General features: G+C 40.7%; 1 protein-coding gene across 1 annotated transcript; it reads right to left on the bottom strand.

Annotated features, from left to right (window-relative positions):
• Positions 1–4,599: 4,599 nt before the first annotated feature.
• On the bottom strand, positions 4,600–6,152 carry LOC118679114 (ADP-ribosylation factor-like protein 1). The gene has a single exon (XM_036355498.1). The coding sequence runs from the start codon at positions 6,150–6,152 to the stop codon at positions 5,607–5,609; it is 546 nt and encodes a 181-aa protein (XP_036211391.1). The 3' UTR covers positions 4,600–5,606.
• Between the last annotated feature and the right edge of the window lie 9,828 nt (positions 6,153–15,980).

The raw sequence follows: 15,980 nt of genomic DNA, 5'->3' as shown, positions 1-15,980 counted from the left end.
TGTCTAAGGTGCCAGTTTTCTTCTTAGAAATGCCTTGATCTATCACCATTCAGTAAATATGAATATAAATTTTTAAAAAATATTTTCATTAATATTTAGAAAGAGAGGAAGGGTGATGCAAAGAGAGTAACATCAAGGCTAGAATGAAACATTTATTGGCTGCCTCCCACACTCGCCTGTCTGGGATTGAGCCCACAACCTAGGCATGTGCTCTAGCTGGGAATTAAACCAGCAGCCACTTGGTGCATGGGATGACGCCCACCTCAGTCAGGGCTGAATGTAAATTTTAAGAGACTTAAAGCTTTCAAGAATCCTGAGTCATATTTTTTTCTCCATTCTTATTTATATCTCTAGACTAATCATAATTTCTGATGCATTTATTTTGAAGTTGTTAATTTTAGCTGAGTCAGTGATATATGTAGAAAAACATAAGTACATATCTTTCACTCCTTCTCCACTAGCCAGTATTATTCTGGAAAAAAAAGTTATGTAAAAAAGATCACCAAAGTAACAAAGCAGATATTAGATTTTTTTTGTCCTAAAGTGAATCTTGATGGTGCATATCTTAATGAATAGGAAACGTGAATTTCTTTTAATAAAACAATTCCTTATTTCAATTAAACTTTATTTTGCTTCATTGCCATCCTCTAAGTATGGGCAACTTTTGTCTTCTACATTCTGCTATTTCCTGTTGGTTATTTGCTGAATTTTGCAAGCAAAGTGAATAGCTAACAATGAGTACACATCACTTAATTTAATAAAATATTAGTATCTGATCTTTGACTCATTAAATGACAAGATTTCCTATCTTTGACTTATTACTATTTAACATTGCAGACCTGTCACTAATAGTCCTAATATATATTATTCCCTGAAACATTTGTGAGCAGTAAGCATGACAGAATAAGAATTGGTTTAGCAGGGCAAAGCCAAATGGTTTCATTTCTAGGACACAGATGTATCATCTTTCTAGATCACAACTATTGATTCTGGAGTCACGGTAAACCAACATACAAATTTCATTCATTATTGATCTGTCTATATTAATTTAGAAACTTTGTTTTAATTTTAAAGTATAGATACATAATCTACAATTTTAAAAATTAAACATTTAAAATATGTGCTTTTCTTTTGAAACTATAAATGCTTTTAATGAATCCATACTTGGATGCTGAGCCTGTTAAGACATACCAGGAGCCCATGTCGTTTTTTCTTTCTTGTTTAACTGTGACAAAAACATGGAAACGGTGGCTGAAAATAAATAAACTCACCCTTTTCTCAAGTCTCCATTGAGATTTATGTACACTCCATGCATGCTTATTAGTGGTGAGTTCTTTAAAAGACCAAAGAAGTTGCGGCCTCTCCCTCAAGGAACATGGAGTGTTGCAGGGTGATGTTAGAAACACGGGAAATAACTAACAAACACATCCAAGGCAACTTCTTAATAATACATGGTATACAGAGCAGACAGTTTAAAAGAATGCTGCAGAATTTAAAGTCAAGAGTGACTTGACCTGGGCTAATAGCAAGGAAGGAAGCTCAGGTTAGTGCTTCGGACCAAGTGAAGGGAGGGTACATTGAGGAAGGACAGTGAAGAGAGGGGGTGATTGCAATTTTGAGGCTGGTGTGGGCTGTTGAGGAAAGACCCCGTGGAGGGAAATAGCAGGAGGGAAAAGTGAGCTTTCTCCATCTCAGAATGGAGGCTCCTTGACATTGGACTCAGAGGTATTTACGTGCTTCTTCCTTCCACTATAGGTTTTTGCTTGTTTTCCTGGAAATCGTCACGCATCCCATGAGGGCTCTTCCTGAATTCTGATTTACTCCACAGGGTGGCAAAGATGTGCGCTGGGAAAAACAGTGCAGACATAACAGTGCAGCCATTGGCACACCCACCGCACTGGGTGCTTGACCTTTCTGTTGCTCTGGACATCTAAGAGATGCTAGATGGTGGCCAGAGGTCCTGCCATTGAGCCACATCATGTTTGTTCTAAATACCTGCTTATTTTAGCAAAGTGGCAGCATGCTCAGTGGCATCAGCAGTAGTGACTCTCAGCCACAGTCACATCTGACATGTGGTAACGGTAGGAGCAATGAGAAGGAAGCATGAGTTCCTTCTGAGAGAAGCAAATCCTTATTCGCCAGGAACCTCAGTTTTTATAGACAGTAAAGAGGTTGCACTGGAGTGTCCCTAAGACTTCCCCAAAACTATTCTTCATTATTTTATACTAGAGGCCCAGTGCGAGAAATTCATGCATGGGTAGGGTCCCTAGTGGCTGCCACCACCACCACTGGCTGGGGGGTGGGGTGGGCTCTTCCCAGCCACCTGCCACCACTGCTGGCAGGGCAGGGCGGGGCGGCTGGAGGGGACGGGCCATGGGCGGTTGGCCGGCTGGCTCCACCCCCTGGTCAAACTCCTGGTGGAACTCCCGGTTGAGGAGACAATTGCATATTAGGCTTTTATTATATAGGATTTATTCCAAAACTATAAGTCTTGATATAGCAAAGGCTATTCTCTCAGTATTATACTTAATTCATATGTAATGAAGAAATGAAAGTCTTTACTGGTGAATTTAATGTAGCCTTTCCTGCTCTCTACCACCATGTGAGCAGTGAAACCTATAAAGCCCAGGGCAGTGCAGGCACTGGCACCCTGACCCGGGTTCCGCAGGCCTCGGGGGATCTCTTCGTGGCTGAATTTTCAAGTTGACCTGGTGAGGTTCTGAACTTGCCTTCAACAAGAGGCAGAATTTGAATTTGAGGCTCAATAGACCACAAGGAGATGAAGATAGAAGTGGGGGTTTGGGGATAAGTTGGGACCTTGTAGCCCTGACTTTAAATACTTCCCTTATGCTTCCTTCGTCGGAAAATGAGAGGTTAACTGACCTGTGCTATCCCTCTGGTGGCTTGGTGGTAATACTCAGAAACCCAGGTTTCTGGTCTCCCACCTTGGTCCACAAACCGTGCCTCCATTTAATTAGTGAGACTGATGGAAAAGTTAATTACACAGAACCCCACAGAAAGGGGCGTTGTGGTAATCACACATGCAACGCTTTGGGGTGCAGCGGAGAGCAGGGCCACGCTGCAGCCAGCCACGTGGCGGGAGACGGAGTCCTCACAGTGGCCATGCTCTCTTCCCGGGAAGCAGTTAACGGAGAAAATGTTTTCACTGGAAGGAGGGTTTTCAGGTGAGAAAATTTAAAATGTGAAGCAGGGTGTGAAGGAAGTGGAGGGTGCCGTGAACCATCCTCCGGAGGAATGCCTGTCCCTTCACCCAGACAGAATGTGCTGGTGGCCTGGATCCTGTGCTCAAGCTGGGCGACCCCCAGGCAAGATTCAGAGCTGCCCACAGGCCGTTAGGAGAGAGCCTGGTATCTGCGAGGCTCCCCGCGCATGTTCTTAGGATGGTCACACACTCACATTGGTATTTAATGGGAAGATCTGGGAGATGGTGGGACACAACTTGTAAATCAGAAAAATAATTCTTAGAAAAGCAAGTGAGGTCACATATCTGAGGATTGGCATTCTTCACCCCAAACATAATGTGAAATATCAGGTGATACGATAAAATAAATAAATCGTGGCCTTGTCCCGCCCTTTGGTTCACACAAGCATAAGCACCTTGCAGTAGGAAAGCGAAGTCCCGCAGCCTGAAGGGGTAGGTGGAGCGTCCACGCCGCCACGGTGAGCCTGTACTCTCCGAAAGACTTCATTTCTAAAGGAGTTACAGTGTTTGTAAAACTTTTTAATCCTCACCTGAGATATGTTTAGAGAGAGGAAGGGAGAGAAAGAAACATTGATGTGAGAGAGATACATCAATCAGTTGCCTCCTGCAAGCACCCCAAACCACAACCTGTGTCCTGACTGGGAATGGGATCCACAGCCTTTTGCTGTACAGGATGACACTCCGACCACGCGAGCCACAGGGCCAAGGCTACGGTATTTTTATTCCAAAATAATTATTGGCTTCTTTCTTGAAACTTTTCTGAAAGACTTAAATTATACCATACAGAGTATATACTTGTTAGTACTGCCCAGAAAATGCCAAAATTACTAATTGGAAATTGGGTCCACATAATAAATTGATGCTTTATTATGAGGTGTATCTCTAATCAGATACAAACACACACATACATGGAAAAGCAGACACGTGGTTGGCCCCACTCATGTGTTCTTTTAGTTTCTATCCAATGACTTAGTAAAATAAGTTTGCTTAAGTTTAAGATGTTAACCAAGAAAAATTAATTTAAACAAAAATGATTGGGTAGGATTATTTTTATTAGCTATTTTTTAGTCTAAAGATAATAAAAATAATTAATTATAATTTCTCTAAATTTAAATACAAAAATGATTACTAAAGATTTAAATGAAAATTAAGTATTACTTTCAGTGCTCTTCAAATTCACAGCAGAGATAACCAAATAGATCAATGATTTTTAATTGGATTAGCCATTGATATAATCTCTTGAGCACATTCATTTGTCAGATGGAGACTTTGTCAATTCAAAAGAAAATATTACCCTTGAAAATGTTAATTTGGGAAACATTTCAAAACTGTCCCTTATTCAAATTGCAGCAGACTGTTTTTTTTTTTTTTTACAGTGCTTCTTAAAATATATCTTTATTTCCTTCAATGTGAATATTTTTAATGTGTTGTGAATTCATCAAATATAACCATTTAGGACTGTTTTTACTACCTCTACTAGTATGGACAGATAAATTTACAGGCATTATTTTGAATGTAGTCTACTTCAGTTAGCATAATTTTATGTAGGGAGTTATATCATTTGAACTTACATGTAGTGTAGTTCATGGGACAAGCTTCTGACCCTGAAGTCTCACTTTGAGCCTGGCTCCCAGCTTACTAGCAGTTGGGCAAGCCAAGCTATCAACCCAAGACTCAACACGTCCATAAAACAGAAACATTACATTACAATCTGTCCTATCTACATCACAGGGTCCTTGTAAAAATTGACTAGGTATCAATATACATTGAATTTTTTTTCAACTATAAAGTACTATAAAATAACAATTACAGATACATCAGTGACTTTAACAAAATAATTATTTCAACTTCTTGCCTATAACCAAAAGCTTTTAAATGAAACAGTTTAAATAAAGTGGTTACTGAGCAAATGAAACTATATTACTCACACCATGTTCCTAGACTACCCTACTGAGTCTACTTTTTGGAAAAATTTAATTCATTTTAGAGGGAAAAAATCTGAGCTAAGGTATTTATTAGTGTTTATATAAACAATCTGCAACCACTCATTCAAAAATAGGGTTTTCCCCCTTGATAAGAGTGCATTTTTTAATAGGACTGTATTTGAATAAGAATTCCACACAAATAGAATATATACCTTAATAATACAAGAAAGCAAGGAAGGAATATTTTACATCATACAGACCAGTCAGTTGGTTCATTCAAGATGAGCTATCCTTCCAACCAAATACTTATTTTTTATATTTATTACAAATGTGTAGTCAGTTCAGTATATACCAACAATCATACACACAGCTTTAACATTTAGTAGTGTGAAGCACACTTAACTATTCCCAAAGGGACATGGGATGTGGTCTTCATTTCAGAAGGAGAAGTGATTGGATTACTGCCTGCTCTGTAATGCTTCAACTAACCATTGCATTGCCTCATCAAGGCCAGTGCCTTTGGTTCCTGAAGTTTTGAATATTTCCCATTTCCGGTCCTTCAAGGCAGGTAACCCAAGTGAATTTGCCATCTCTGAGGGAGTCATAGCCTGTTCCATGTCCTGCTTATTTGCAAATACCACCAAAATGGCTTTTCTCAGCTCTTCTTCCTCCAACATGGCAACCAACTCTGATTTGGAAATGCCAATTCGGTCTCGGTCACAACTGTCTACTACATAAATGACGGCATCTGTGTTCGAATAATAACATCTCCAGTATGGCCTGATACTGGTCTGTCCTCCTAAATCCCAGACTTGAAATTTAAGGTTCTTGTATGTTACCGTCTCAACATTAAATCCAATGGTAGGAATAGTAGTAACAACCTCTCCAACCTGTAATCTGTACAAAATTGTAGTTTTTCCTGCTCCATCTAATCCCAAAATTAAAATCCTCATTTCCCGGGTTCCAAACAGACTCGAAAATATACTTGAGAAAAAGCCACCCATGATGAAGCGCCCGTCCGCCCTCGTCGATCGATCCGCAGACACAGGCCCTGGTCTCGGCAGTGACTCTACTGGACCCCGGTGCAGCCACCTCCGCTCCTCTCGGCCTCCACCCGGCGTGGGCGGGAGCGAGCGGCCGCTGCAGTGACTGTTTTGACAAGTAAGTGCAGAAAGCATTTGCAGACAATACAGGGCGAAGCCTTTCTCCTTCTCTGAGTGAGGCAGAAGGAGGAGAAGCCTGTGATCTATCTCCCTGGACATTTGTCTTGCCAACAGGATGTTATCTTTGAGACCGGTGGTCTACAGCTCTTGTCCAGTGGTAATATCTAATCTGGCAAGCTGGGATGGCCATTAAGAAAAACATATTTTTCCTTTCTCTTGAAAGAAATAGTGATGTGGTCTTTGGGACCAAGGAGTAGGCCATAGGACCCCAAGGTTAAGTCTCTAAATAAGAAAAAGAACACAAATGCTGCCAGCACGCCCCATGCCCTGTGTAGCTGGGCTATGCGCGTGTTGACCATCTCTGGAAAATGAGACTTTTTAACACAACACCAGTGCTGGAATCAAAAACACTTTCCACTGCTCAGGCCATTGTTTTAGTTTTCAATGCTGTGTAATAAGTGACCACAAACTTAGTGGCATGAAGCAGCACCAATTATTACCTTACAGTTCCTATAGGTCAGAAGTCCAAGCACAGCATAGCTGGTCTCTGACCAGCTCACATGCATCTGAAATCAAGTGACTGCAGAGCTTTGTTCTCATCTGAAGCTCAAGATCTTTTTCTACACTCATTCATGTTATTCAAATAATTCGATTTCTTGCAGTTGGAGGCCTGAGGTTCCTGCTTTCCTGTTATCTGTTGTCTGGAGGTCTTTCTCAGCTGATACAAGTTGTCCTCATGTCATATCTGTGTGGTTCTTACAATATGGCGCCTTCTTTAATGCCAGCAGGGGGACCTTCTTTGGAGGCTAAGATGGGTAATAGAGTGGAACTCGACCACAGGAGCTACTCTCCTATAACCTTTGTCGCATAACATGATCTAATAAAAAACTAAAATTTTCTGCCAGAATTCGGGAGGCCAAGATTAATTGTAAAACCAGTCTCAGCTGAGTGCCGCAAAGCTGACAATCACGAGGATACAGAAGAAGCCAGGAGGGCACGGCGATGGATCAAATGATGGCCGAGATTCAGGGGTGCTTATGACATGTCTGGCACTCTGTCCAATGCACTGCCTCCTACATCCCTCGTAGCAGCCCAAGGATCTCCACCTCCACTGACTGCCTTGTTTGTGAGTAAGGAACTGGAACACTGAGAGATGAGGCAACCTGCCCAGGATGGCACAGCGAACAAGTGGCAGACCCGGGAAACAACGGCAGGCGGCCTGACTCCAGCCTGGGCCCCTAGCCAGAGGAACAAACCCAAATGTGGTACGCAGACAGAAGTTTGCCTGGGCTCCAGCCTTCAGACCAGGTCGTCTCTAAAGAGTCCATAGTTGATGAGAAGCTGTTTAATTTTAAAAGGACTTCTCATGCAAGAATGAAATTTAAATTGCAGGATTTGGGCTAGTAATAGAATACACTCCTGGGTTCCTTTGTGTGAGAGGGTAGCGCTAGGCTGGGGCAGGGGGGATGTTAAGGGAAGAGCAATGGATCAGAACCATGAGGCTCTAAGTTTGGATAGAAATGCACTAACATTTGGTTTCTTCTCAGTACTGGGTTAAGCCCTCCAATTTGGCCTTGACCATTGGAAGGCCATCAATTTAGCCTCCTCTAAATGTTTGTGAGACCACGACCAGCATGGCCTGGGTTCAATGGCCTGGAGAAAGGGCTGACACACAAATTAATACAAAAGACAAGAAATATAAATTTGGAAATTATGGGGAAGCCAGCTGTGAATTTAGTTCAAGGGACTAAGTTCCACTGAATCTCCATACCCAACTTCTTATTATTTACTAGAATACACAATTGCCTTTTAGGAATGCAAACAGACATATCAATGGTAATGTTTAGTAAACAGTAAAAAGATTATCAGGTTAGGGAGGTTGCCTTCAGCCATTGAGTCAGCATCAGGTAATAAAATGCAGATATTCAGCCCTGTGAATATCAAAACCCCATTCAGCCTTCTGATGGGATTTCTCACATTTATATTAATTACTGTTGATTTTGGCTTCCAGAAAATGTTATAGTCAATACAATAATGGTCATACGTTTCATGTCTACTTAGCATCAAGTCTGAAATATAAACAAGACATGCTATTCAGATTTATTACACCTTCTCTTGGGAAAGTACATAAAAATTAGAAAAATTTCTGTATGTGCATCAGATAGTAAAATTCTGCATAAGTATAAAGGTATGGTTATTATTGCAAGAGAAAATGCTGCACTAATTCATGACAACCATTAAAGCTGTTATTTTTATAAACCTATTATTAGGAACTCTCAGCTAAAAAAAGAAATAGACTGGCAGTTAAAGCTAACAGAAAAATAAGTTAGCTAAATTCAGAAATAACATGATGTTTTTGAGCAACACATGCTCATAAAAATGTAAACACTCCCATTTTAGATTTCTTTTCTTATAACATTTTTTTGCAATCAGTAGTCATAACATCAAATAAAATATTTAAAACTGCAGTCATTTCATAGAGGTTTTATATTTGTAAATTTGCCTACTTGCTAACACTTACTTGTAACTCCGAAGTCAGTCCTTGAAGCCGGCCCTTTCAGTCCATCAGACCAGAGCAGGAAGCCCCGCCCTCACATGGCCCCCCTGCAGTGGGACAAGGAGGCAGCTTCAGATCCGCAGTGAACAGGGCTCCTCTCAGGCCTCGCCTTTGGTTGCTGTGACTGTGGGGTGACCTCGCTGTTTGAGGTGGTTCCTGAGTGTGGTGCTGACATGCTTTCCATTTCATAAGCACAAGAAGGCTGCTGTGCCTTCGGAAAATGTATGTGCGTTTCACAGCTTCTTTCAGGCATACGTTATAAATCAATACTATGCTTTAAATAAACTGTCTTTAAAAGAAACACATGTAGAAGGTTCTGTATTCACCTGGCGACGAAAACGTGGCCAGAGGCTTGCGGGACCTTCACCTTGTATTTTCCCGGGAGAGCGATGTTTGCAGTGACTGTAGAACATAACTGCCATGAATGATAAATGTTAACTATGATTCTCACTTTCAGTTATTTAATTCCATTGCTCAATGAGTTTAAGTTGAGGAAATTCTTTATAATTTGTGAAAATGAATTAAAAATAGAATGTTTATATTGTTGCTTGAAAGTTAAAAGAAGAAACATTCACTGAAGAAAACACTCCAAAATCATGCACAATAGCATCCATGAGATATATTTAATCCAAATATAATAAGGAACATATAACATGTATTCAACATAAAAAACAGATTAAATCACTAGGGAAATGTGTGCCACACCCAAAGTATCTTATTCTCCCCCTATCCTGAACAGAAAACGTATCTCAATTTAAAATACAGGGGTTGTAAGAGCAATGAAAAAGCTGGTATTCTATGAAATTTTTGTTCCTGTGCTATAATGCCTACTTAAATTCAATGAGCGTTTTCATAGTCAAATTGTAATGATAATTAAGTGCTTATTTGGGAAAAGCTTCACTTCATACTGATTGTTATAGCTCATAGTGTCAGATGTGGGGGACAGCAGCCTTTTACTGAGTGCTGACTTCTGACCCCTGTCATTTGGCCTTCCGCACTGGGCCACGGTGCCTACTCAAGTGAACCTATTCACTGACCCCGTTTGAACTTAAGCCCACATTTTTAAAATAAGATATACTATATATATATATATATATATATATATATATATATATATATATATATATAAAATACAAAGATAATAAATGTGAGTCTTAGAACAATTTAAAAGTTCAATGTAACTATTTAATATGTCTATCACTTTCTATTACTTTTAGAAAATACTGGTCTAGTTTCCCAACTCATTCATTCAACAGGCTGTTGTGTGCTAAGAACTGTGCAGGAACTGAGGTATAAGCCCTGTCACAGCTCCTGCTCCCGAGAACCCTCATATAGTCCGGGGATCCTCAAGGGCAAGGCAAGGTGTCACTCAGTTATGCTTCATGATGCTTCGGGTGTCTGCTGTACCATGACATAGGGATAAACAAACCATCAGAAGCCAATGCCACAGGCCAATGTGAGCAGGGTTCACATGGCTTCATGAGGAATTAGAGCAAAACAGGAATTGTACACATTCTACCTGCACAAATTATGGCATAAGGTCTTTAACGATCATCTTCGTATGTACTTGAAATAAGCAGTTACAAATATTTATTGGCCCTAACCACGTATTTGTCATGCTTTTTCATCACTTAGAAAAATAAAGCACTTTAGTGTGATGACTAAACAGCTAATGAGTTTATTCTAGAAAAAAATGTATCTTCAATTGAATAGGAATAAGCCTTTGAAACTATAGTTAAGGTGGGGAGGAAAGATATTCTTTCTCATTATTAGAAAAAAAAAAGAGGAGAATTCAAACACATTTAAGCACTCTCATAAATGTTGATTTTTCTTCCCCCCACATACCTGCAGCTCTGGAACAAATCTGTGATGAATGATTGCCATTTTATAGCTATGTGTCAAATGTCATCACAACATATACCAGAGAGACCATGCATGAACTACAATTTACACCTGCTTTATAGTTTATAAAATGGTCCCATGTGCATTTTATTCTTTGCAATTGCTTTAGTCCTTTGAGTTTGATATAACAAAAACACCATAACTAAGTAGCTTATAAACAATAGAAACTTATTTCTCACAATCCTGGAGGAGGGAAGTCCAAAATGAAAACACCCGAGATTCAGTCTTCACATGGTGAAGGGAAAGGGAGTTTCAGGATTGATGGTTCTCTCTTTTGTTGTTAGTCCTTACCCGAGGATATTTTTCCATTGATTTTTTAGAGAGAGTGGAAGGGAGCAGGAGAGACAGATAGAGAGAAACATTGATGTGAGAGAGAAACATCAATTGGTTGCCTCCAGCATATGCCCGAACCGGGCCAGGATTCAAGTCTGCAATTGAAGTATGTGCCTTTGACCAGAATTGAACCCGAGACCCTTCAGTCCTCATCAGCTGACCCTCTATCCACTGAGCCAAACTGGCCAGGGCTTGGGGTCTCTTTTATAAGATCACTAATCCCAGTAATGAGTGCTCCACCCACATGACCTAATCACATCCCAAAGCTCCCATCTCCAAATACCATCAGTTTGAGGGTTAGAATTCTAACATAAATATATGAATTTGGTGTATGGGGGCACAAACATTCACTCTACAACAACAGCTGCCTTTGGAATTTGAGATTTCTACTCTTCTCTAAAAATTGCACAATGAGAGAGTTTTAAGTAATCTACTCAAGTGGTTCAAATAGAAAACATTAGAATTCTCAATTTTAGATTTTTCCATTTAACACTTGTTGCTTTTCCTGTTCTCATACATGCCAATTCCCATCTCTCTTGTGGAAATCATTAATCATTTGTTGGGTCCAATACTCAGTCTACCAGTGCTAAAGCCAGGTCCACTAGTGACTGACATCTCTGTTATCTGCACAGACACACCATCCCCACTCCAGGGCCCTGGATCTTCCTGTTTCCTCACTCCATCTCAGCCCTGAACCCTCACTGGAGAGATGCTTAGCATTTCTGGTGCACAATCTGCAATCAGCTGGACTCAGGTCTCTGAGCTGCAGGTGGGAGATGCTGGTTCTCCCACTCCAGTCCATAGGATAGCACAGCCCTGCAGGTAGGAGTTCAGGCATGCCTGAGGAATCTAGAATTTATGATGACCCCTCAAAAGAAAACAGAACAAAGAGAAGTTAACTCTGGACTTCAGAGTTTCTGATATGACTTCATATTTATTCCACTTATTAGCACCCACTCACATCTTAGTTAGGGTTTAATAAAGGAAGACTTTCCCTGCGCTCGTTCCATTTTTAAGTAGCAACACACACACACACACACACACACACACACACACACACACACACCACTTTTGGCCTCTTAGATGCCTTTTATTTCTTCTTCTTGTCTGATCACCATTGCTAGCACTTCCAGTACTATGTTGAATAAGGGTGGTAAAAGTGGGCATCCCTGCCTTGTGCCTATTCTTAGGAGAAATGGTTTTAGTTTTGGCCCATTGAGTATGTTCTCTGTAGTTTTGCAATATATGGACTTCATTATCTTGATATATGCTCCCGCTGTTCCCACTTTCCTGAGAGTTTTTATTAAAAGTGGTGTTGGGTTTTGTTGAATGCTTTTTCTGTGTCTATTGATATGATCGTGTGATTTTTGTCTTTCGGTTTATGTGATGTATCACATTTATTGATTTGCAAATATTGTATCAGTTTTGCATCCCTGGAATAAATCCCACTTGGTCATGGTGTATGATCTTTTAAATGTTATTTCTGGATCCAATTTGCTAATATTTTGTTGAGGATTTTAGCATCTATGTTCATCAGGGCTATTGGTCTGTAATTCTCTTTACTTTTGGCCTCTTGAATTAGTAAGGTGACCATGAACATAGGAACATTGTGTTAATGGTGGTGGTGGGGGATAGGAGACATGTGAAATTATATATATAAGGATATATATATATATCCTTCCAAAATAATAAAAGGCTAATATGCAAATTGACTGAACAGCGGAACAACCGGTCGCTATGACATGCACTGACCACCAGGGAGCAGATGCTCCATGCAGGAATTGTCCCTGGTGGTCAGTGTGCTCGCACAGGGGGAGCACCATTGAGCCAGAAGCTGGGCTCACAGCTGGAGAGGGCAGTGTGGTGGAGGGAGCCTCTCCTGCCTCCGTGGCAGCATAAGGATGTCCAACTGTGGCTTAGACCACCGCCCCCACCCAGTGCAGGAATATATATATATATATTCCACAGAGTAGCGAATATGCTGTTTTTGTTTGCTATAGCCCAAGAGCTAAAAACAAGTGCTATCGGTATATATTTGTTGAAAAATAATCAGTTAAAACAACTTTAACTACCCTATGTATAATCAGTGCCAAATTCCACCATAGTAATGCCATACAAATCTGACAAAGTGCCCTGGCCAGTATGGTTCAGTTGACTGAAGCATCATCTCATGCACTGAGCAGTCGCAGTTCAATTTCTGGTCAGGCACATACCTAGGTTGAGGGTCTGATCCTCGGTCAGGGAGCATATAGGGGAGGCAACCCATCAATGTTTCTTTCTGAAATCGATGTTTCTCTCTCTATCTCCCTCTCCCTTCCTGTTTCCCTAAAATCAATAGTAATGAAAAATAGAAATACAACTGGCAAAGTTACTTTAACAGCAATGATGTGTACTTCACAAAGGGCTTCCCCAGAAGCTATTTTTTTAGCCCTCATAAGAAGTCTGATTTAAGGAGAGTATTACCTCAATTTTATAGATGATGTAACTGAGATGAAAGTTCAGGTGTCTGGGATGTAAAGAAAAACATCAAAATAGATTTGAGAAAAAGTAATTAAAAATAGATATAGTTATGTCTATTTCATATTTAACTTCTGTCTCATTGTATTGCTCTAGAATGCAAAAAAAATGCAAAATAATTTCTTTCTTCAGAGCAATATGCATGTAATGGGATGCCCCTGAAAATCTGAGTCCCATAACCAACCATGGCCTCTGAGCTCTTGGTCCCAAGTTGGAAGAAATTTTCTCTTTCACAGCCTGATTCCCAGACTTTGCACCCAGCCTTGCATCTTCTCCAGGGAAGTAATACCGTTGAAGTCAATTTCACACTGTGCTCTGTGGCACTCTCACTCTCCTGAAGGAGGGTTTGCAGATGACTAAATCTAGTTCAGGGCCACTGTCCTTGAGTCATCTAGCAAGTCATGTGTGGAATCAGAAAGTCATCTTCAATTCTCCTCCTTTAAGAGCCTCTTAACCAGTCTCATTCAGTTAGGACTCCAACCTCTAATGCCCAAACGAAAGCAGAAAATATGCTTGACAAAATTAATATTACGGCAAAATTGAATCGGTGAGAATATCTAACTATGCAAACCCATGACTGCATTGATGTTGTTGTAGGCAAGCAATGCTGTAGGTAAAGAGTCTATTGTGTGTGTGTGTGTGTGTGTATAATATATTCTATATAATAAATAGGTAATATGCAAATTGACCATCACACCCACACAAGATGGTGGCACCCGCAGTGGGGGCGGGGCTGGCTGCTCTGCGTGCCTGCCTTGGGTCCTCCTGCACCCCCCACTGACTGAGGCTCAGGAAAGCAGGGCTGGCCTGGGGCACAGGGAAGCTATTGATGGGGGCTGCCCAAACCGCCCAGGCTGGCCCGAGGCTCAGGTAACCAGGGCCGGCTGAGGCCAAAGGTGTGATGGGGGCATCGCCTTCCCCTGATTGCTAGGTTGCCTCCCACCCCTGAGGGCTCCCGGACTGTGAGAGGGGGCAGGCCGGGCTGAGGGACCTCCCCCTCCAGTGTATGAATTTTCATGCACCGGGCCATATATATATATACACATATATATACACATATATGTAAAAAATAGTACAAGGAATACCACTGCTATGAAAAATAACTTACTGAAAATGCATATAAATATAGGTTGCATGCATACAGTCTGAAACAAAGCTACTGCAGGCCAAAGTGATGTGGCAGATGCAAATATTTTCTATGAATCTAAGTATTTATGTCTCTCAGGGTTTAGGATACTCTTTAATGGATGTTGATTGTCATCCACAGAACTAGGCTATATTGCCTCAGACTTGTATAAAGACAAATCATATTTCTGGGGGATAAGCAAATCCTACCATGTAGTAGACAAAGATAATCACAAGGACAGTTGTGGTTCAGTCACAAAGATATATTCCATTTCTCCTTCTCAATTCAAAATTACCATAAAAATAAAACACCTCATTCAATTAGAAATTTTGTTGAAAATCAGATGAAAAATGTCACAGTAAAACCAGTAAGAACTAGAAGCAGATGAACATATCCCAGAATGATCCAGAACAGCTTCTTCTAAAATTCTGATCCCCAGAGTGAATCATTAGCTTGTCTTCCCAGTTGTGCAAGTAGAGTTTGTGCTTATGACACATAGGTTTTTAAAAGAAGGCAACGCTTAGCTGACCTACCTGTATGTCTTGAAAGTAGCTTTTAGCACAGCTGTTCTATTGTGTTAAACTCATCACAGAATGCAGCATTCATGTAACCCACCACCTATCTGCAGTAAGTGGAAACAAAATCTCTCCTTAATTAGTAACATCCAATCATTTTTTAACATTTCTACAGAACGCACACTGTGAACTGTTTAATGGATCATTATTTTAAAAGGGGGCAAATAGCGCACCACCACCAAAAAACAACAACAGTGAAAATTAAAACTAGCAGTGTCAATAAAAAATATGTTGTGAAATAATGGGGAAAAAAAGATGTTTCATTAAGATGAGCTTTCCTGGCATTTTACTGTAGAGATGAACGGTGCCCCAATTACTGCCAACAATGGAGATGGAGAGAGAGAGATTCATTGCCGTCAACACCCTTAACTGAGTCCCAGTGAATTTGCTTATCTGCTCCTTTTTCTACAGAACCTGCACGGAGTGGGGCGGAAGGAACAAAGGACTGAGTGGGGTAAATGTGCCGCAAATTACCACAACACACTGACTCCACGCGCTTTCCATTTCTCTCCTCATTAACGGGGTCTTGCTCAAAATGAGCGACTGAGTCCAAACATAATCAAGTCCCACAGTTAACAATCCACCCGACTGCTGGGCAGCCGCCACTGCCTCGCTGCTGGAAAACAAATTCAGAAATAAAATGGGTTAAAATAAAATCC

Source organism: Myotis myotis, unplaced genomic scaffold, assembly GCF_014108235.1.
Source record: "Myotis myotis isolate mMyoMyo1 unplaced genomic scaffold, mMyoMyo1.p scaffold_m19_p_22, whole genome shotgun sequence".
In the NCBI taxonomy this organism is placed as follows: Eukaryota; Metazoa; Chordata; class Mammalia; order Chiroptera; family Vespertilionidae; genus Myotis; species Myotis myotis.
Note: the sequence above shows the minus strand (reverse complement) of the source record. Positions and strands in the feature narration are given on the sequence as shown.